At 42.8% G+C, this 22,470-nt stretch overlaps 2 protein-coding genes across 3 annotated transcripts; both read right to left on the reverse strand.

Annotated features, from left to right (window-relative positions):
* Positions 1 to 553: 553 nt before the first annotated feature.
* LOC125293265 (homeodomain-interacting protein kinase 1-like) lies at positions 554 to 13,818 on the reverse strand. The gene is given in 18 exon segments (XM_048241094.1): positions 554 to 2,537; positions 2,539 to 2,586; positions 2,925 to 3,055; positions 3,872 to 4,062; positions 4,216 to 4,383; positions 4,877 to 5,038; positions 5,212 to 5,366; positions 6,980 to 7,117; positions 8,535 to 8,653; positions 9,148 to 9,352; positions 9,797 to 9,947; positions 10,227 to 10,408; positions 10,611 to 10,697; positions 10,823 to 10,942; positions 11,048 to 11,171; positions 11,506 to 11,879; positions 12,111 to 12,910; positions 13,528 to 13,818. Coding segments are annotated over 17 exon segments (3,570 nt in total). The 5' UTR covers positions 12,909 to 12,910; positions 13,528 to 13,818; the 3' UTR covers positions 554 to 2,120.
* Positions 13,819 to 15,780: 1,962 nt separating this feature from the next.
* ube2j2 (ubiquitin-conjugating enzyme E2, J2 (UBC6 homolog, yeast)) lies at positions 15,781 to 22,470 on the reverse strand. 2 transcript variants are annotated; one of them, XM_048241257.1, is made up of 7 exons: positions 22,237 to 22,470; positions 21,051 to 21,181; positions 20,869 to 20,909; positions 19,673 to 19,775; positions 19,386 to 19,524; positions 19,047 to 19,127; positions 15,781 to 16,939 (listed from the first exon to the last, which is right to left on the reverse strand). In XM_048241257.1, the coding sequence occupies exons 2-7, from the start codon at positions 21,179 to 21,181 to the stop codon at positions 16,655 to 16,657; spliced, it is 780 nt and encodes a 259-aa protein (XP_048097214.1). In that variant the 5' UTR covers positions 22,237 to 22,470; the 3' UTR covers positions 15,781 to 16,654. The 2 variants fall into 2 exon arrangements, with proteins under 2 accessions (XP_048097214.1, XP_048097213.1); XM_048241256.1 differs by lacking the exon at positions 22,237 to 22,470 and adding an exon at positions 21,987 to 22,059.

Raw genomic sequence — 22,470 nt, forward strand, 5'->3', positions numbered from 1 at the left:
AGGTTGAACAATGTTACCATTAGGTTTGGGAGATCAAGTAGGCTAGAACACTTTTTTTGCCCTTGTTATGTCATTAATGTCTGTCTTGGCAGTATCTGCTCATGCTTTTCATGGTAGCATTAACTTTGAAGTGGTACTTCATCCAATCTAAATTTAATCTATTCTTTACCTTTATGGTCATTAGACTTTGATGTTGACACTTAACAATTTATGGGGAGAAATAATCCTAATTGTGATGTTTCTGACATATATAGTGTTTGCAATTTGATTTGTGATCTCATTTTTGAGTCAAGCCTCAGTTCAATATTCACTAGTAATACATTTAAAACATGTGATGGAACATTGGGCTACCACCAAGAGAACACTGCTATTATCCAGCTGTATACTCAAGAAAGTCAAGTTGCACAATAACATGTCTCCCACCATATGTTCATGTGATGTGTATTTTCATATAAGATTTAAAACTGTGTAGGCCTAAAACAGTCACTGAGTATAGCCAGTATGAAATGGGATGGATTGAAAATGCTTCAAAACACAATTAGCAACAGTGGAAAACTAAAAAAATCATTTTTTATTTTCATAGATGTTTACAGACTACAGGTCATCGGCTGATTTTCTTGTGTTGCACACCACTGTCACTGCACATTGTAACTGAACGCTAAAAGCAACTGATTCACAAATCTCCACATTGCTCTTGGAAAGTGAAACGTGACACAATCTTAAACTCAGTGACGGTCATACAATGTCAGTATAACTTGCGCTGGTCTTTCACCCTCATAACTGTACACAGTCTACCCTACTGCAGTGTTTACTCATTGCATGGATGAACTGAAGGAAACACTTCATTGGTAGTACATGACTCTATGACTCTGTCCTCTATGATTCATTTTAGTGTGAGCTATCCAATCTGAAGTCTACAACACACATTGAACATACACACACACACATTCATACATACAAGTTCACATACAGTACAGCACCAGTCCACACAGCACCGTCCTTCAACAGTCAGTTTTCCCAATAAAGTTCCACTATTTTAGCCATCTGTAAAAGTACTGTGTGATTTTTCATGCCACCACCAACATGTGCATCAAATGATGCACAATAAAATCATTATCATAAATACGTCAAAGTAACATACCAATTAACAAAATGCATGATATTCACATTGAAATAGTTACAAATTAAACTCTAAAGTGAAATCAATGACCAATTGCACATGATACACATGATTAATACGGTGCAATATGATGTACAGATCAAAACAAAAATTGAAGAAATAAACACAAAAATCATCAGGAAATATGCTTACTGCAGTGCTGTTCACGGCTAATGGGAGCGATGGGTCACAAAGTTCACCACACAAGCACTTGATTGAAATCTGAAGGACACATTGGCTTTGTCAGTTGATAAATGAGCAGCACACAGAGGTTAACAGCACACTTAAAGGGGTGGTTCACGATTTTGGACAAAAGACCTCATTCCCAAGTTAGCAAGTGTGATAGACATTTACATTGATTGTCTGGCATTATAATTAATTTGCCTCGGGTGTACTGTGGAGAGATTAACACTGTTTTTAGTGGCAGGCTAACACATCCTGATGACTTGCGCTAGCCTAGCACCTGCAAACTCTGCAACTAGAAGGACTGGAGGAAACGTGTTGAAAACGGTCTCCACTGATAAATTGGAAATGAGGTCCTATGTCCAAAATCCTGAACCACCCCTTTAAGCTAAATCAAAATAAAAAGTTAGGATTAAATCAATTGCAGAGGAAAAATCAAAACAAGAAAACCAATAGAATGATTCTCATAAAATCATATTTAGGAGGGAATTCTAGCTAAAATGTCCCAGTGTCCCTACAGTGTACGCCAGAATGAAGCAGACCATGTGTTGGTGAAACATCTGACATCTGACGTTTGCCACATCTCTTCAGCCGCTGTCTGCTGTCGTGTCTCATCACAGGTAGGGGTACTGATGGTGACTGCTGCCCCGTCTCATCACAGGTAGGGGTACTGATGGTGACTGCTGCCCCGTCTCATCACAGGTAGGGGTACTGATGGTGACTGCTGCCCTGTCTCATCACAGGTAGGGGTACTGATGGTGACTGCTGCCCCGTCTCATCACAGGTAGGGGTACTGATGGTGACTGAGCTTCCTCTGGTTCAGGTGGTAGGGGCCATGGGCTGTGCTGGAGCGGCTGTAGGCCTGGGCGTGCTGCTGCTGCTGGTACTGCGCTGCCTCCTGAGCCATGAGGCCCAGACTGTTGTTCTTCTGCAGGAGGCTGAGGGAGGCCGAGAACGGCCCCGCGGCCGCAGCGGAGGGCCGGGTGTGGCGGCCGGAAGAGGACGAGGCCGCGGCGTGGAGCTGGTCCACGGCCTGCGAGACGGAGGCGAGCGCGCTGGACGCCGGGTAGGCGTAGAGGTTGGACGCCGAGCTAAAGAGCGAGGCCTCGTGGAGCCGGTAGGCTGAGGAGGACGAGCTGATGGCGGCACTGCTGGTAGGCGGGAAGGAGGGCTGCCGTCGGAGTGAGCTGCTGCTGCTGCCCATTCTCAGAGCATTCCTGAGAGGACATGGTTGCCTGCTGGACCTATCAGAGGACACAGCACAGGCTGTTATTAACTCTAGAGTAAATGCATTTCTTTATTGATTGGATATGTGGCATTTGTGTTGATGCCACTGTAATGTAATTGTGTGTTACATCAGGGACCTGAAGGAATTACATTTAATTCTACTATATACACACATTTCAGATGATTTGACAGTTAGAATACATGACTTGAAGAGGCTATAGAAAAACTGGACTGAGTGATGGAATATGTGGATAGATGATAGATAGATAAAAATAGATAAATAGATAGATAGATAGATAGATAGATAGATAGATACATACATAAACAGATAGATCAATGAGGAGATCTGTGATACCTGACTCAGGTTGAGGGGTTGGGTTCGGCTGGGTGCTCTTCTTTGGTGACGCTCACTGCTAGAGGCTCCAGATCTGTTGGACTGTGCTGCGGTACCTTTCTTAGCCCTGCCTGAGGTGTCAGTAGTTGGATCTAAGGAGGAGCACAACAACAAGTGTTACAGAACCTGAGTAGGAACAATGTACAATAAAGACTACAAATCAACATTATCCAAATTGTTCTTTTTAATAATTATCTCCTGTAGTTAACACTAGAACAGGAAAAACCTGGAATGGCAGCTTGTGAAGAACATTAAGCAGTGCCATCTGCCATGACCTGTACCTTTACAAGACACTCTGTGATGTGGTATAAGTCCAGTATATAAGTATAAGTATATACCGGTATACTCTTTTGATCCTGTGAGGGAAATATGGTCTCTGGATTTATCCCAATCCGTGAATTAGTGAAACGCACTCAGCACACAGTGAACACCTACTGGTTAGCGCTTCGGATTTGTAACCGGAGGGTTGCCGGTTCGAACCCCGACCAGTAGGCACGGCTGAAGTTCCCTTGAGCAAGGCACCTAACCCCTCACTGCTCCCTGAGTGCCGCTGTTGTTGCAGGCAGCTCACTGCGCCGGGATTAGTTTGTACTTCACTGTGTGTGTTTCACTAATTCACGGAATGGGATAAATGCAGAGATCAAAAGAGTATATATACTTATACTTACTTTATACACACACTAATCATACACACAGTGAGCTGCCTGCAACAACAGCGGCACTCGGGGAGCAGTGAGGGGTTAGGTGCCTTGCTCAAGGGCACTTCAGCTGTGCCTACTGGTCGGGGTTCGAACCGGCAAGCCTCCGGTTACAAGTCCGAAGCGCTAACCAGTAGGCCACGGCTGCCCTGGTCTAGTGCCCAGTGAAGCAGGAGCACACAGGGCCAACATGGCCACCATGCTACTGACCCTGCCTCATGCTCTCCCCAGGCTGGGTCTTCACAGACGGCATGACGACGGCCGTGGACTCGGAGAGGTGAGAGGAGCTCTCCGCAAAGTTGGGCAGACGCTTGGGACTCAGGGGACTGCAGGTGGACGAGTCAGAGTCTTGGGAGTCATGGACAGTCACACAGCTGATGACATTGGCCCTCTGGTCCACACTATTGTGTACAGAGATAAAACACAGGGAAAATGAGATGTGATGGAAGATAGCTTGTGACTAAACGTGTGCATTGGTGGGACGTTGGAATCCCATGCTATCAGCCTTGTGTGTGTGTGCCACAGTAGGAATGCCCTGCGTGTGTGTGCTCTACCTTGCCGGGGGGAACTTCCTGTCATCCTCATCCTCCGTGTCGCTGTGGATGGTGATGATGCTGACAGCTGGGCTAGGAGTATCAGAGATGATGATTGGTTGAGACTGGTCCCCATTGAATCCAGGGTTGTGAGCGAGAGTAGCAGCAGGCTGTAGGCAGGAGACTGGCCTGGGTAGAGTAAGACACAAGAGTGTGCCATCAGATATTATGATGCCTCATGATATTGATATTGATACCATCAGTGGTTAGTACCATGTGTCCCTGCTTTATAACTACATTTATATTTATACTTTACTTATATTATTATAATAGAAACCTTTTGAACAGACTGTATCCACTTCCATGTTGTACAACCAATGCTTTGAATACTGGCTTGCGGTATGTATCCTTGCTTGTGTAATGCTGCATGTATGATAATATGTTTCCTTTTGACAGATGAACAGCATGTATTAATTTACTAATAATTTACGATTCATTTTCCATGGCATCATCATTGACGTGCTAGTTCTAGGATATTAAAACCCTTGTTTAAATGTGTGATTGAGATTTTGTTAAAATGTCTGTTCTCTCATTCAGAGCAGCATCTATCTCTTTTATTACATCTCTATGTATATTGAGGTGAGGTTCTCTTGACAGATGCAGTATATAACAGCCATGTTACCTGGCTCGGCTCTCGGTGCGTCTGGCCTTGCTCCTCTTGCCTCCGCTCTGCTGAACTCTGCTGTGAGAGGTCCCCATGTTTAGGTTTTGTGCCCCGGTCTGGGTCACGCGACGCCCTCCAGCTTCCTGCTGGCTGCTATCAAAGTGACCACCATGACGGTTCCTGTCAGCATACACCACCACCAGATTAAACTGACTGACTACTCAGAGCAGCCTGGAGCAAAGCCGCAACAATAACTACAGTATTTCAGAGTTGCTAATGGAGGAATGGAGGGCACAATGCACTGCATGACTCCTGATGAGACTCAGTGTCTTCACCTTAGCATCCAAACTCACCTCCAACTGCCACTCTGCTGTCCTCCATCTGAGAACATTGGGCCCATAGAAGAATCACCAACCACTTGCTGACCAGAACTATGGACAGCCATGCCTGGCATCTGCTGCCAAGCCGAGGGGATGAGAATCTGCTGTGTGCTTGCTGGCCAGGTCTGCTAAATAAATGGGCAAGCACACCGACACACACACACACACACACACACACACACACACACACACACACACACACACACACACACACACAACACACACACACACACCAGGGCAACATACAAACAGTCAGACATTCAACTGAACTATTATAAACTGAAAAACACTGTCAAAACAAAAAGCTAATGCTTGATTTTATCAAAGGTAGGGCATATTCCCACATAATTCCACTTCAACAGTGAAGTCACAACTTCTCATAAAGATCCTGATGCTTTTCTGCTAAATGTGAGTACAGATGTTAAAGCAGACTGGGCTTGCTCCAAAGGAACAACTACACAGAGTCAATACAGGCAGCATGCAATCAGAGACAATCCAGTTCTATCTGTCAAACAGAGCTCATTACAGCAGTTTCTTCTTTTAGACAGAGCCCATAAATCATGGTTTGGTACAAATATTTTTTCAACCAATCATAGAGGTAAAAACTGTTCTGTTGTATGTCTAAAACGCGTGGAGAGGATGGACAATGACTGTCCTGGCCTCTGTTCCTTTGGACCTGTGCAGAGAAAGGACTTGGTTACTGCTGGGTAAGGGACAGGACAAGAGAAGGTTTAATGGCAGAGTGATTGGACACCTCTCTCCAGCTGCTGCGCCTCTACAAATCAGAGAATTGAACCTTCATTTCTACAAGCAATGAAGAAGCCAAGCAGCCATGCCCTACAAGCATCCAGACGAAACAATCCAAAACTTTGACAGTTGCTTGAAATGACGTTAGTAAAGAGATAAAGAGCAACATTAACCTGAAAGCCAAAACATTAAGTTGTTAGCTCACAATAAAAACACATTTGGTGAGATTATATGACAGAGGAAAGGAAGGTCTTTCTTTCGCAACATTCTTTCATGACAGCAGAGCTGGAGTTTTGATTTCATGTGGTCTTAGTTCTGAGATCATCATATCGATGATCTAAGGACATACACCTTTGTTCCCCATTTCACAACAATAGATCATTATTGAAATTAATCAATTCAACTGTATTTGTTTAGATTGTTTAACACAGTTAACACCATCCAAAGTAATTACGCACATAAGTGACAGTGCCAAGAAAATCTCCCAATATTAAGTGGATTTGAGCAGACCTCATGTCAAAATTCACCTGCTTACATAAAAATGTAGGTTCACTTTTAAGTTTATCACAAATCAGTGTGATTTTCTTGCTAATGTATAAGGGCTTTATCCATCTTAGCTGAGGCCTGAACTCCAACTCTACCTGACAGGACATCAAGACATCAAATTATGCATTCTACTGACAAAGACCTGGGAACAGGAACTGAGCTCGTCTTCAGCACCTTTCAGGACAGTGCAGAGTTAGTGACCGAGTCAAAAGCTGTCGAAGCATCTGAAAACTGGAATTTGAGCCACTGCAGATTTAAACAGTTCAGCCTTGGGTTGTCCATATATTCTGGACCACACCTCTGTCTCAGGGAGTAGGTAGGAGGGGGGGGGCAGGTAACAGGACCACGGCAAGCCCAGAGAAGCACATGCACCCCATGCTCTGCAGACTCCTGGAACTGGAGGGGGAGGAAGGGAGGTAGCAGAGGGTTGGCCGCGGGTGTGTTTTACCAGCATAGTGGCCCTCTGCTCCAGGCTGCCGGGCCAGCCGGCCTCGCGTTCCAGCGCAAGAGGGACCGCCGGATAGAGGGGGCCCATCCCTGCCACGGGCGGCTGCAGTGTAGCTATCATCAGTGGGTTACAGAAGCCCTGAGAGAGAGGAGGAGCAGGAGGAGTGTTGGGGAACAGGAGGGGGGAGGAGGGGGATGGTGTGGGTTAGACAGGGCTGGGCCAGAGGAGAGAGAGGTGCAGTCACGTCCCCCTTCACCACAACTGGTTTGCAATGGGGAAAGAAGAGGCTGGTTACACAGTAAGAGGTGAGTTTCAGGTAAAATCCAGTTGTACGGATGAAAAGCAAAACACAATACAGTGGTAAAAATACGCATAAACATTTACCATGCTATGACACGCTCTGTTCAGGTCACAAGACGTTGCCCTGACCAGAGGCTAGTAACATTTTGCTGGAGAAAATTCTCCATTCATTTAAACATTTTACTTCAGCAACTCTGAGGCCGTCCATGACAGCTTTCAGGCAGCACATCACCCACCGTTACTGTTGCTAGTGTGTTGTGACTCTGCACTAGATCCAGCAAACCCAAAAAGCAATACAATTAAAAAAAACAAAAGACAAAAAAACCCAAGCACATGGACATCAGTGACCACTTACCTGACACAAACTCTCACCACCACTCACCACAACAAACATCTCAAATGAGCAGAATTAAGATGGAGGAAATAAGGAGCTCTGGGGAGGCAGGCGTGTTGAGGAGAAGTTACAACTAGGGCTGCCAATCGATTAAATTAATCTAATTAATTAAATACCCTGTGATTAATTAATCTAAATGAATCGCATATATAATTTTGGCTGTGAAAGTATTTAACATTTTTAAATTCAAATAACATCATTGAATAATCAGCATTAGTGACATTAAAGTTCAAAAACTATTTTATTATTATTTTAATAATGGCCATAATAATATCTATGATATGACCTAATATGCTGAGGAAATAAATTCAAAAGTGCTTCGGGAAGAAGTTGTTTTTCACAAACAAGGTAGCTATTTCAGGCCACAGATATAACCTAGGGGACACAATGAAAATAAATTAACACTTCCCTCTATTTCAACACTATTTCTTTGCATTGATGTGCGACTTTAGAGTTGATGAACTCCGGTGATATACAAATTCCTTGCTGCAGAGATTGCAAAGGACTTTATTTTAATCAACACTTTATTTTTATCCACCACTCCATTTTAACACCATCAGGCCGTTGTTTAAAAGTAAATGTTCCAATCAATGATCTAGTCAGCACATTTTCTTCTCTCTCCTTCATTTTACAGTCTAATGGTTACTGACTACAATGGCTTGGGGTCAAAGGTCATACGGAATCGATTAATCTGCGTTATTTTTTTTAATCAGTTATTTTTTTCTCAAAATAATTAATCGAAATTAATCAGTTATTTTGACAGCCCTATTTATAACATGAATATAACACAGAGAAGTTCACATATGGTATTAAAGATGCCACACACAGGCAGACAGGCAGCAGACCCCAACATGACCCTACCGGTGTGAGCACGCCCGGCTGAATGTGCAGCGGCTGGGAGGCCTGGTTCTGGGACACCAAGGGAACAGAGTTGTCCATCCTCACTGGGTAGCCAGTGTGCTTACTAGATGTTTGAAGCCCTAAGCACAAAAAGGAAAAGGACAGTGAGCTAACTCATTATGTATATTATCTCTCTTGAGATGTGTTCCTACCATCTGATACGGCGTTCGGTGGGGACAAAAAATGATGTAATGATATTACTTGTCCAGTCTTCCAAAGCATAACTACCCTTTACTTCCTACTTGGAAGTTCCAAGTGAGATTGCTAAAGAGAGAGGCCATGAGAGGTCAACCATGATTGTAACTGGTAACAAATAAGTTGTTCCTACAAAATAATGCTTTTCTTTGTTTCTATTCTGTGAAAATAATTAATTATACTCAAATTAAGTAATTTACAAACAAACATTACCGGACTCTTTTCCAGATGCTTGAAAAAATGCAGATCGTTTTCTATCAAGGGTAAATACTGTGACATTATTGACTCATGAGTAGACCTGTGTGTCCCAACCCTAATAGCTGTAGCACTAGAGACTAACAACAACAGATTTTCTGTCCTGGTCAGCGTCTAGTCTCACCCTGGATGGTCGGGGGACAGACAATGAGGGTCTGCTGGAAGGGCTCATTCTGGGGGCACAGCTGTGTGGGGCGCGCCTGCAGGGGAACGCTCTGTTGAGCCAGGCCTGGGATGTTGATGGTGGCCTGCTGGTACAAGCCTGGCTGGTAGTTCAGCAGAGGCATGTTACTGCTCAGAGACAGAGACTGTCCACCTGTGGAGGCCATCTGAAGACAACAAACCCCTCACACTAGTCAGTCAATGTAATACCTGGGTAATACATCTGTAATATTCTCATATTTACGTAATATTGTAATACATCTGTAATATTGTAATACATCTTTAGTATTGTAATACATCTGTAATACATCTGTAGTATTGTAATACATCTGTAATTTTGTAATATATCTGTAATATTGTAATACATCTGTAATTTTGTAATACAGCTGTAATATTGTAATACATCTTTAGTATTGTAATACATCTGTAATACATCTGTAGTATTGTAATACATCTGTAATAGTGCAATACATCTGTAGTATTATAATACATCTGTAATATTGTAATACATCTGTAATATTGTAATACATTTGTAATAGTGTAATACAGCTGTAATATGTTCAGTTCAGGGCCCTTCTCCATATGCCTCATGAGCTCTGAGGTGTGTGTACCTGGTTGTGCTGATTGAGTTGGCTGCTGAAGGTAACTGTGAGGTTTGTGGCAGCACTGGGTGTGTTGTTGGAGGCAAACAGATTCTTCCCGTTGTCAAAGGCACTGCACCGTCTCTTACAGATCTCCATGTTTTGAAAACAGGACTTTACGCTGCAAGAGATCAAGATGTGAAAACTGATCATGGGTACCATGAAGACTGCCACACTGTCACCACATAAGTAATGCGTACACCTACAGTATAGGTCACCCTTCATGTTCACACCTTGCCTTGTAATGGGCAGCCTTGCAGTAATAGCAGTCTGCTTATTGCTTTCTCTGAGAAATGTACAAATTGAAAATCCTTCAAAATAATTGGTGATGTCCTTCTCTGTCGATACGCCTGAAAGACTGTTGACAGACAGGACTAGAGAGAGGCCTGGGGGAGCTTACTGTGAGCTGTGAGGGAAGTGGAGCAGGTGGGTCATGGTCACAAAGGGATGGTTCAGCGTCTTCATAGGTGTGATCCTCTTATCAGCGTCCAGAGTGAGCATCTTTTTCAGCAGGTCAATGAACTCTCGCCGGTCTGCCTTCTCTGCCAAGATGTCAGTCCCCTCCAGACTAGTCATGTTGACCTAAGCAAAGAGCACAGCATCCAGACTAGTCATGTTGACCTAAGCAAAGAGCACAGCATCTAGCCGAAGGCATCAATTAGCTCTGAGAACTCATCAGGACTGTCAGCTCAGTCTGGACATCTTCTCAATTAAATCCATTTGGATCTTTTCACATTAAATTACTTGATTGATGTAGCAGCTAATGAGAAAAAAGTCTAATCACCTGCATCATGTCATCCAGGCAGTTGAAGATGTATTTACGAGCTTCCTTGGATTTGATTCCCATCTCAGCCTCATGTTCAGCTGGTGTCTAAATACACAAGAGTCGAGTGTGAGATTTCTGGGAACAGACAGGTGTGAACAGGTGTGTTCTGGGAACAGAGGTGTGAAGCAACTATAAAACACAGCAAGAGTCACACACGGCCCAGCACGCACCTTGAGCCTCCAGAGAGGATAACTGGAGTCTGGTCCTCTGTTGAAAAAGCGACTAGTCTTGGTGCCTGCGCTCAGCAAGTACTCAGCTGGAAGGCCTTGGGTCTGGGAAATGTAGCGAATCTATAGCAGTGTGGAGAAAAACCAAAACACATTCACGTGAACGCTCAGACAGCAAATTCAATTAAAAAAGCCTTAATCGTTGAGTGGTCCATCCAAAATACTGACCTGGTCATATTCCGAAGCTCCAGGATAGAGAGGCCAACCCAGAAAAAGTTCAGCAATCACACATCCGAGTGACCACATATCAATGGCCTCACAGAAGGGCAGCCCGAGGATAATCTCTGGAGCACTGCAACCACAAAAATACCATTTTCATTAGGGTGATGATGTAAGACATCTAACTCTAATTAGCACTGCCATTCATCCAAGTATGTAATATGCAGGTAATATAGGTCATTTTAGCACTGCATTGTCATCTGATAAAATGCAGCAGAGCACGGCAACTATAAAAAGACCATGTACTGTATGTAACCACATACAGTAATATCCTCTCTCCCTTCCTTGCCATGTCTTACTTTGAAGCTTTACATTCTTATCTGATAGCATTTGCAATAATGGGTACGTGCATCAGGTTAGTGTGAAACGTGGGGTATTTTGTTCTCATTCTGACCGGTAATACTCACCGGTAGTATCGCGACTGCAAATAAGTAGAGCACACAGCCTTGGACACGTGACTGGCCGAGCCGAAGTCAATGACCTTGACACGGTACGGCTGGCGGATGGGGTCCACCAGCATGATGTTCTCGGGCTTGAGGTCGGCGTGGATGAGGCCCAGGCTCTTGAGCTTCATGAGGGCAGTGGCCACCTGCTGCAGCACGGGCCGGATGCACTTGAGCATCAGGGGGCTGAACTTGCTGTGCTTGAGGAAGTCATAGAGGTTCTGCTCGAGCATCTCAAACACCAGGCAGGTGTGGTTCTTGTGCTGGAAGCACTCGTACGAGCGCACAAAGTTGAACTCGTCTGCGTTCTCTGTGCTGAGTCGGCTCAGAATGCTCACCTGACAGGGGGAGGACAGGAGGGGACTATGAATCGAAAGGACAAGACAGATGACAATGACACAAATAGGTTTTATGGTGAAGAAATCCCTTAGAAATACGCTATTTACAATCAAACAAGCAAATGCCCCGATGACCACAAAGCCTAGGCTGACAGGGATTTAGGACTTTGTACTAATCCTATTCTCATTTACATAGACAATATTGACAATCTGTTATTTATCTATTCACACCTCAATTTGTCCTTGCCGGGCATAAGACGGGTGATTCTTTAGGATTTTGATGGCCACAATCTCATTGGTGCCACGTTTCCAGCACTTTGCCACCTGCCCAAATGTGCCTCGGCCGAGAAACTCGAGCACCTCGTAACTGTTGGACACTGAGCAGAGGATTTCATGTTGGACTAGCTGGTAGTCCCCCTCGCTGTGGGAGTTGCTGCTCTTGGTGGTGGAGGTGGAGTGGGCAATGGACTGGGCTGTGGTGGTGCCTCCTCCTGCCGCGCCTGCCCCGCCAGCCACACGGTTGGAGAGCACCGGAGCTGAGAGCTCCTCCAGGATCTGCACACTGTCACTGCTGTCCACCTCTTCGCTCTTGCGCTTGCGGCTGTACGGCTTTTGGTAGCCAGCCTCGCCCTGCCGGTTGGTAGAAGAGGCCACATCTTTGGTATGATGGCTCGCGGACGACGAGGAAGATGAGGATGAGGATGAGGAGGGACCCCCGGGAAGACTGCCTGTGCTGTCTGCTGCGCGGACCACCGCCTGCTCCCGGGAGGTGCCACTCCCCGCCGTTAGTGGGAAGACCAGGTTGGAGGCGGTTAGATTCTGGCGGTTGTAGTTGCTGGAATTGAAGTCGGAGGCAGCTGGGCTTGAGGAGGATGTGTTAGCTTGGCTTGGGCTCTGCAGATAGAAGCTGTTCTCTGCTGACTGGGTGTTTACATCCCATCCACAGGTCTCCACCTTCATCCGCTTGGAGCGGCTGTAGCCACTAGATGACACTGACGGGGAGGAAAATGCCTGAGGCTGGGATGACATACCTAAGAGTAAAACGTAGCACAAGCCAACATATCAACATTTAACTGCAGTTATACTATTTGTCAAATTAAAAGCCCTACCAATGATATAACAATGCTGTATGATAAAGTTAGAATATGATTCACAGAGATGTTCTGAATTCTTGCATGTTAGCTAGATTTACAACAATGTCTGAAGCAGGTCACGAATGCAGCTAGCAATTTGGAATTTGCACACGCATACAAGGTTTACATGCACCTCTGGAGTCTAGACACATTCGATGCATGGCCGTCCAACGGTGCATACCTACACAGAAGCATGGCTACAACTAATGCACATCTTTCTACACCACCATGCAGCGCTGAAAAAGACACCCTTCTGTCGTAATATGGCGGGTACATAGTAGCCTAGGACGGACTGTTGCTGGTCAATACTAGGCTAGAAAATAACCGAAAAACAGCATTGTCCATCTAGTTAACCAAACTGGCTTTTAATGTGATTGCAGAAGACCATATTTAGGAGAAATACACAAACAGGTTAACGGTAACCCACGAACAGGACAACCCAATATCTCAAAAGAGAATGCCACATTGTAGATCACTGAAAGGCATTAAAAATTGAGATTAGCTAAAATTGTTACCTGTTATTTGCTCAGTTCATCTCGTCCGATTTGACACTTCCCCTCTCTTTTCCTGCTTAGGCCCTCATCGTTTCTCCATGGCCAGCTCATTTGAAACCAAATATCGGTAAGGTGCGGTAAGACAGCATAATTAAAATACACCGAACGGCATAACAAAGCTGCATCACTTTAGCCAGAATATTGCATGTATTTGACTTTAGCGTATTTTCATTCTGCAGTGTAAACAACCAGACCCCAGCATCAACAGGAACCAACATCTCATCTCACCACGATGAGGGTGAGAGTTCGTTCGCTCGGCTGTAATATATCGTGTAGAAGCGCACTAGCTTTATCAGAATAGCTGTTTTGTCATTTCGACTCCATTGCAAAGAACACAATTATTATGACCGCCGCGCAGCGAAGCGGAGGTTTAGTCAGATTTTATTTTTCTTTCTTTTTCGCATGTCCAGATTTCCGTCAAGGATTCCCGGGACACTGTAAGACCGGGGTACACGAAACTTGGTGGGCATATAACCCCACATGGATAGCATAACCACTCATTTCATGTATAGCGCCACCTAGTTAAACACAAAAAAGTAAAAATGAGGTGTTGTAATCGCAGGTATCTGTGGCCTAACGTAGTCAAACCTTCACGAAATTGGAAGTGTAGGATCATTATGACACCTTCTGAATGCACGCCAAGTTTCGTGGAATTCCGTTCATGGGGGGCCACACAATAAATTAATTTATGTTACTATACACCAACTGGCCTGTAGGTGGCGGGAGACAGTTTTCTGTGAATATCTCGAGAACCGTGGGGCCTAGGAGGTCCACCTTTTTTGTATGTTGGTCTTAAGGGGCATGTCAACCCTATCCCATTACCACTTATTTCATGTATAAGCCACCTAGTTAAAAAATTAAAAAGCAAAACATTAGGTGTTTTCATCACAGTATCTCTGGCTGACATGGTCAAAACTGCACAAAATTGAAAGTGTAGGATCATTATGACACCCTCCGAATGCATGCCAAGTTTCGTGGACTTTCGTTCATGGGGGGCCTTACAATAAAATAATTTATGTGTACATTTAGTGCCCGTACACCAACAAGGATTCCCAGGACACTGAAAGACCGGGGTACACGAAACTTGGTGGGCATGTAACCCCACATGGATAGCATGGAACCATCGGTTTTCATTTTGATCTGTAGCCCCCCCGCTGGACTGGACCCCCCGAAAGGAGTGTAGGGCAGACACAGTTTTCTGTGAATATCTTGAGAACCGTAGGGCCTAGGATGACCAATTTTTTGCGTATGTTTGCCTCCAGGGGTCATGTAAACCCATTCCATATGCACACATGTGCATAAACAGATACACACGCACACACATACATTCACAGTAATCCTACGTATGACACATACTCACACAGTAGACATATATATGCATGCATGCACATGCACACACACAGGCACATAAACAGGCAAACACACAAGCATGCACGCACACACACCCACCCATACACCCACACACACATAAACATAAACATGTACACGCACACATGCACACAATTCAAGAATTTCTCAGAATTATGAACAGGCAAGATGGGGTGGGGTTGTATAAAATGTATTTTACATGTGAAATCTATGAACTAATCATGTTTTGGTACTTGTTGTCTAGCAGATACCAGTGAGAATTGAGTGTACATAATGCAATACAGTGAGACAGTTAGAATCATATATGCCTTTCAGCATGACTTATTTTTGTGGAAAACATGTGCTGGACTGGGCGGCGGTCATATTTTGTACCGCTCTGCGGTACATCTAGTTTTGATACAGACAGATATTACGTCATATTATCATTATAAAAAAAATAGCCACGGTGGAATTTATCAAACGTGAGTACTTAATCTAACTGGATCAGCCATGGCTACTTGACATTACTCGGAAACTGCTGTTGAGTCATTTAAGACTAACAGCTGAGCTGGCCAAAATTGGGACTAATATCTGGAAGAGACAAGCTTTTAACCTACCATGTCAGACGTTCCCAAATATGCCTACTGTTGTGCATTATCAGTCATTTAAACTTGAGCAATAATCAATTGAAAATCAGGCTTTTTTTGAATGACGACTAGAAAATTAACAGCTAGTGAGGGACTGTTTCAAAGTTATTCATTCTTGCCATGGTGCATTTCAGCTCTGGTGTATCTAGGAAGACCCTTGTTTTTATAAGACTGCAATACTGTTGAAAAGGAGAAGATATTTCAGCAAATGACATGCATATTTATGACAAGAATAATATGAATATTTATTTCTAAACCAAGGTGGAATATTGCACAAAGGTTATAAACTGAAGAAAAAAAAAAAACATTTGTGGAAATATCCTAAAACCAAGCACAGCAACACGTGTTAGTGTTGGATTGGTTTCTAAAGTGAGTTCACATTTGCTGTGTTTTGATTTGGCTTCTTTTTTGTAGAAAATGGACCTCATTTAATATTGGAACCGCTTTGCCACAGGTCATCCTAGCATTGTTACCATAAGCAAAGCACTCTAGTACTTTAATCATGTTCCACTTCCATCAAAACATGGACATCAAATCTGGAACACATTTAATTACATAATCACAATTACAAAAATGCAATTTACAACAGAGCAAATGTTCAGGAATGGCTCCCTAAGTAATTTTGCAATGATTATCTATTTGACTCTTACAGTCCATCCATCCCTCAACAAAAGAAAAACTGTGGGGAGAAAATCAACTGTGGAATGGTTTGAACCGCAAATCAGGTGTCCAACAACTTTTGTGAATCAGATGGCAACACTCTTTTTTATACATGGGCTACACTGGCAGACTGGTTGGGCATCGGAATTATTTTCCTATAACGGGGCAAAACTTTCCCAGATGCCATTTCATTATAAACATGACCCTGCAGACCAAGGCAGTTCTACCGTTTTTGATTTCACTGCATTCCTTAAGCCTCTGACCACCTGGTTGTTGTCCCACTTGACATCAGTGTTGGCTCATGACTGCAGACACTAAAAATCTTAACAGAACAAAAAGGACACAGGTAACCCTACTGCTTCTGATAGTGAGGGCAAGCACAGTTCACTTTCTGCTATCTGTGATTTAGTTCTTCTTAGCCAACTAAGCCAAGTTCATTCCTGTGCAATACTCCTTAGGACATATTTTACAGTATAGGCAAAGGCAGCAAAGCCCACGATGACAAACAGGTTTGCCAGGGCTCCTCCGAGCAGTCCATGATTGCGGTTGACCTGCTGCAGGTCAGGAAGATTTGCAGGTCCTGGGTGGGCGTGGCCATTGAAGGGCGGTTGTCCGTTCTGGCCATGGTGGGCATCACCATCTGGCACAACATCTGGGAGGGGTAACGCCTGGGCATGAGACCTCAACTCGTCCTGAAGTCGCTGCTTTTGCTTGATTTCCTGTACAGGCAAAAGGTAAAAGCCACATTTAAGTCTATATTTTAACTAGGGCTGCCCGATTTTGGATGAAAATCACAATTTTCTTGCTTAGAATTGAGTTTATGATTCTCTACCTTCATGAATCTAACACTGAGCATAAAAAGGATTTCATTAGATGTGAATTGAGATTGTGATTTTAATTGAGCAGCCTTATTTTTAATCTTCAATTCTATGGGGACATTTTTTTACTTTAAAAAGGTACACTATGCAAGATTTTCACCTTAATATAACCTTTACGAAGCCAATTTGATGCTAAACAAACTTGTAATAGGCGAATCGTTCGCATAGATGTAGCGAGTCACTACCGAGAAAACCAGCCATGCAACTTCAAGAATGGCGGCCGACAAATCGCACAACAATCAGGAAACATGATCTTGTCAGTAGATATAGCTCTTTGGAGATAGTTTTTGTCTGTTGTTAATCCTTCACCTCCACAACAAAAGCAGGGCTCTACACTAACATTTTTTTCCAGGAGCACTTGTGCGCCCAAGTTAAAAAATGTAGGAGCACAGACAAAAATTTGGGCGCACAGTCACTTCTGTACTTAATTTACACATAATCTAACATTACACTGCAGCTAACAGTTAAACATGCCACTGCACCAATTGCAAATATTAAGAATGACTGGCAACATTTAGGCTACAGGAAACAGGATTTTAAAGATCAGTGCCTACTTTATTTTCAGTCTGTTCTATTTTCCGTTCTGTCTAATTTTGTTAATGTAAAATAATATAATACATTGCCATATTTGCATTTAGCCTGTATATCAAGTATCCTGGCAAATGTAGGCTAATTTATTTATTTGTGAATCCATCTGTAGCTAATCCAAATATGCCCATGGTGACCTATCTGACTGCATACTGCCTAATACTACTACTAAAACAGTCCATTTTCTCTTCCACAAACCCAACATAGGCTATTTTTTTTTAAATATCTGCATTGATGGGGGCAGGAGGCAAACGTTAGGTAGGCAAACTTTCGTTTTGCACTTCAGCTTGTATTCGGTGTAAACAAACAAGCATGCGTGGAAGCCTGGAGTTGTCAGCGTTCTACCTTTGAATAAAATGGTAAGTAAGTATTACGGGAGGCTACTTTTGTGCCTGTTCGCTACAGCTATATTTTGCATATTGCAGCCAATACTAGCCTGGCCTTGGCCTGTCTACGTACTTCCAGTCGATTTCTTTTCCCTACAGTACTCCTAGGGTTAGGAGTCAGTCTGCTGTTAGGAGTCACTCTGCGAAGTCAGAGAGTCTGGTTTCCAGGCTAAGCCAAAACGTCAACTGGGCTAAAAGGCATGTTAGGTTACCTTTCCTTCTCTCACTGCATTCTCAGAATCTCATCCTGTCCCTCCTATATCCGATGAATTCGGTGGATAGAAGAACTAATTTCTTCAATCTTTGCATCTTGGCTGGCTAGTCTAACTTTCCACTTTTTCTGCGCGCTCTTGGATTTGATAGAAGTGACTAGCGAGTCACAACGCGAAACTGCTAACGTTAATGGGAGGTGTAGTTTTTATGCTGCATTCGCGACGTGATTCTATGGTTTGCACAGTAATGTTTCTCGATGTTGCGGTATATTTTGTAGACAAACATTGACATAGTTAGAAGTCATTCGCACCAGTGCGCCTAAATATTTTTTTGCACTCGCACGCCATCATTTTTACTCGCTTGTGCGAGTGAAATGGGCGCACTGTAGAGCCCTGAAAAGTATTTACATTGTGTACAGAGGCGATAAGTTACGAGAAGTTTGCTATTTACAACAGCAGAGTAAAATAAATATAAATATAGAGGGAGCTCTACAGTCGCCAACAATACCTAAACCTACATAGTGTACCTTTAAAGAGTGACATTTCACTCCAGAGTTTTAGGCACTACCCCTTGGCTGTGTAAACCCCGGAGTTTTAGGCAATACCCCTTGGCTCATCACTTGTTTGTTTGCACTCTAATGGTATCCAGTAATGGATGGAACTTATGGACACTGTTTATGAATACTTGATATGGTTTATTACTGGTAATAACACAGAACGTTTGTTATAAGATGGAGAGAGTTTAAAAAACCTGATACTTACATCAACAACATCTGGAAACAGTTCACAGAAGATCTTGTCTTTAATATTAAAAGATAGGCTCTGAGAGGCAAGCTGTCTTTTCTGTTGAAATATAATATGTCAATATGTTCATTGCAAAGGACTACGTATTGTTTAATTTCACATTTCAGACATTTCACTATTTTACCAAAATTCCAATTTAATGATCCAGGACAAACACTTAACACCACTACACATTCAAAATAATGTAACTTATATATCAATCATCATCAATCAGACAAAGTGTACCTGGCCATCAAAGGGCTCTGTAACATCACCTGCAAAACACTAGAAAGTAGAACGTGCCCACATCATACTCACAGTAAAATCTGAGGTTTCTATGCTGCCAAGAGTTGGCCCTTTTTCTACCATGAAACTAAGGAGCCCTGTCAGGATGGTGGAAACAGACCACGCGGGATTCCATGTATCAGGATGGAAATCTGTGATGGAAAGACATAATCTAGAAGAGAAGCAGTATGTATTTAGATACATATACACATTCTGCACACTCATTTGAAAGTGTTGTAAAAACTCTCTTTGAATGTGTTTATGTCAAGCCCATTGTTGCTCTCTAAACATCAACATTAGCTTGAATGTATTCAACTTACCTTGTATTACATTTAAATCTCCCATTGGGAGTTATCATGTATATACTTGGTGGTTTGAAGGGAAATTCTCTGGGGAAAATTAGTTTTCCATGGTAATAACCACCTTAAAAAAGATCAAACATAATTTAAATAAGTGTCTGGAAAACTAGCCTATGTAGAGTGGCAAAGTTTGGGCACCCCAAGTTCGGTGACTAAAACACAATCTGATCTCTAAAAGGCAAAATCTTTTTTGTACAATTTTAGAGTGAAGTAGGAAAGGAACACTTGCAAAGGTTTTGGCACCCCATTTGAGCTTTCTCTGATATAAGGTCTCTGATTTTAACAATCTGCTTCGGGCTAAGGCCTAGTCCACACGTACCAAACCGATCTTTTTTTCCTCCGTCTTCCCTGGAACCGTATCAAGAATATTTGCGTCCAAACGGATCCATCTCAACACGACTCAACACGTTACTTCATACCCCAGGCCTATAGGTGAATTCACCAAAACTTGCGCTTTAAAAACAGACAGAATAGGCTACGGCGAAATGGCTAGTGCAAGGAAACCAGAATTGTTTGGCTCCACAAGCACCTCCGAGGAACTGCCTAGTACACTGAAAATAAACACAACTGATGGCCACAAAGCAGGAGAAGGCTTTAAGAAGACAGCAAAGCATTTTCTAGTAGTTTGTTTCTTAATGTGTAATCTAATTAGGAAATGGCCATTAACATGACGGGAGAAAGTCAATTTGAGGTCTGGATGACAAAGAAAACTTCCATGAGAACGGGTCGTAGGACTGATAGAAATCTAAATCAAAACTCCACGTTTGACTTGAGCCCTCAGAAGAAAACATTTCCTGCTTCCTAACCACACAAGTCAGCATCAAAAGGTAAATCTAAAGGAACATATAAACAAGCCCAATGTACTTTGGAGTAAATCCTTTGAACTGATTGAGATGCAGAACTTTAGGCCACAATGATCAGAAGTGTGTTTGGGGGGGGAAAGGGTGCCTCACATTCCCCTAAATTTAAAATGTTAAAGAAATGGGCTATCTTTACCATTATGCCTTTTGGGAAATCAGGTAATCTTTTACACACTTAGCTATTCACAGTAACAAGAATTATTATTATTATGATCTGGGGTGCCAAAACTTTGTATGCCACTGCAGGCTTAATAGCTACAAGGAAACAAAATAGAAAAGTTGATCAAAAGAATTCACCTTCATATGGAGTTTTTTCTGGCCCTCGTACAAGATAATGCCTTGGAAAAGCATAAGAAACTGATAAGCGAAGGTTTTACTTTAACTGAATTTGTGATTAGCAGACATACATTTTCATTAATAAACTCATTTTTATGCACAGACTGTGTATAATGCATAACTTGATGGCACTGAATCCATACCATTCCAATATATTTGAAGGGAGAGGCTCTGCACAGATGTAGGGTACAGGGTCTTTCTTTATTCGAAGGTAGTCCTGTTTTAATCGTTGTGTTGCTGTTGTTGGTGCCCTCTTGTTAATGTTGTTGCTCATCTAAATTGGCATAATTGAGGAATATACATTAAAAGCAGAACATTAGCAGCTAACCGTTTCCTTGTATCAACAACTGTCTGTAGATCTTTGAGTGGTTACATACATTAAATCTGATGATGCTTGTCTATACGAAAGAAGGGTGACATCTTAATCAACAAACAATTAATATTTTGTCTACAAATGTAGCTTAAGCCTTTGTGTAACTATATTATGCAAACAAGCTGAGGATACTATCAAGGGGTGCACAACTTTACAACCCCAATGAAGAAATGTTGCATTGAGCTACAACTTTATGCTTTCCACGTGAAAAGCAATACAGGAGTTCCTCATACCATGGTATTTGAGTACACATCATGGAGTTGACACGCTGCCCTAAATCACCCCCTTCAAATTGACAAACTATCGTTGGTGTCTTGCTAAAGTAGTAACCCAGTGCGGATTAACTTACATTGAACGTTAGTACTGTAGCAAAACAAATTACTACCATTAACGGAATCAGATACCAGTTCACTACGTCAGCTGAGCTTGTACACAATCTACATAATAATAACAAACAAATATACAAACTACCTCTGCTTGAACCCGATACACGTATGCAGTCACCAGACACTACTGTGTGCTCACGTTGGCATCAGGATTTTGCTTAACGTTAGTTGTTAGCGAAACACAGCCCTGTTGTTCCTCTCTACCCAGTAACTTAACTACCCCCTAAGGCCTAACTTCAGTGGCTAGCTATGCTTGGTAATCTCACGCTACAGAGTGATTAAATCGAGGAGTCAATAATAGAAAGACCACCGCAAGTTACCATTGTTTCTTCCAAGTAAGGTTAACACAATGCAGTCAAGACATCACGTTAAATTTTCAAGACAATTAAGTGCTACAGCGTGACAGCTGTGCAAATGGCCAAGCTAATGATCCTAGCGTATTTTAAAAGCCGTCTACTAGCATACATTTGACTGCTGGATAGCTAGCTAGTCAGCTATGCTAGTAATGGTAGCTAATATCCAAACTTAGTGCAAGCAAAAGGAACAGCAAGATACATGCAAAATAGTTACCTCTTTGGACCACTCTATGATATATAAGTAGGGCGGGCTGAAGCAACGTTTATTCTTCTTTCACAAAAAGAACAACGGCTTATTTAAGAAAACTTGACAATTTAACTATGACAAATTCGTTGAGATAAAATTGTCTCCAGTTCCCCATTCTAACATGGCTACCAAACAATACGGAAATGAGGGAATCATCAGACTGGCCAATCATCATGTCACATTCTAGCCCTTCCCCACATG

The sequence above is a fragment of the Alosa alosa genome, chromosome 4 (assembly GCF_017589495.1).
Source record: "Alosa alosa isolate M-15738 ecotype Scorff River chromosome 4, AALO_Geno_1.1, whole genome shotgun sequence".
NCBI lineage: Eukaryota > Metazoa > Chordata > Actinopteri > Clupeiformes > Clupeidae > Alosa > Alosa alosa.

Bases quoted from the DNA above. Each gene is read 5' to 3' on its own strand.
- ube2j2 (XM_048241256.1), bottom strand. The intron at 19,525-19,672 runs GTAAGTTGAATA...CTTCTCTTCTAG, and splicing joins AGATTTAAATGTAATACAAG to ATTATGTCTTTCCATCACAG. The intron at 19,128-19,385 runs GTGAGTATGATG...ATATTTCAACAG, and splicing joins TAGAAACCTCAGATTTTACT to AAAAGACAGCTTGCCTCTCA.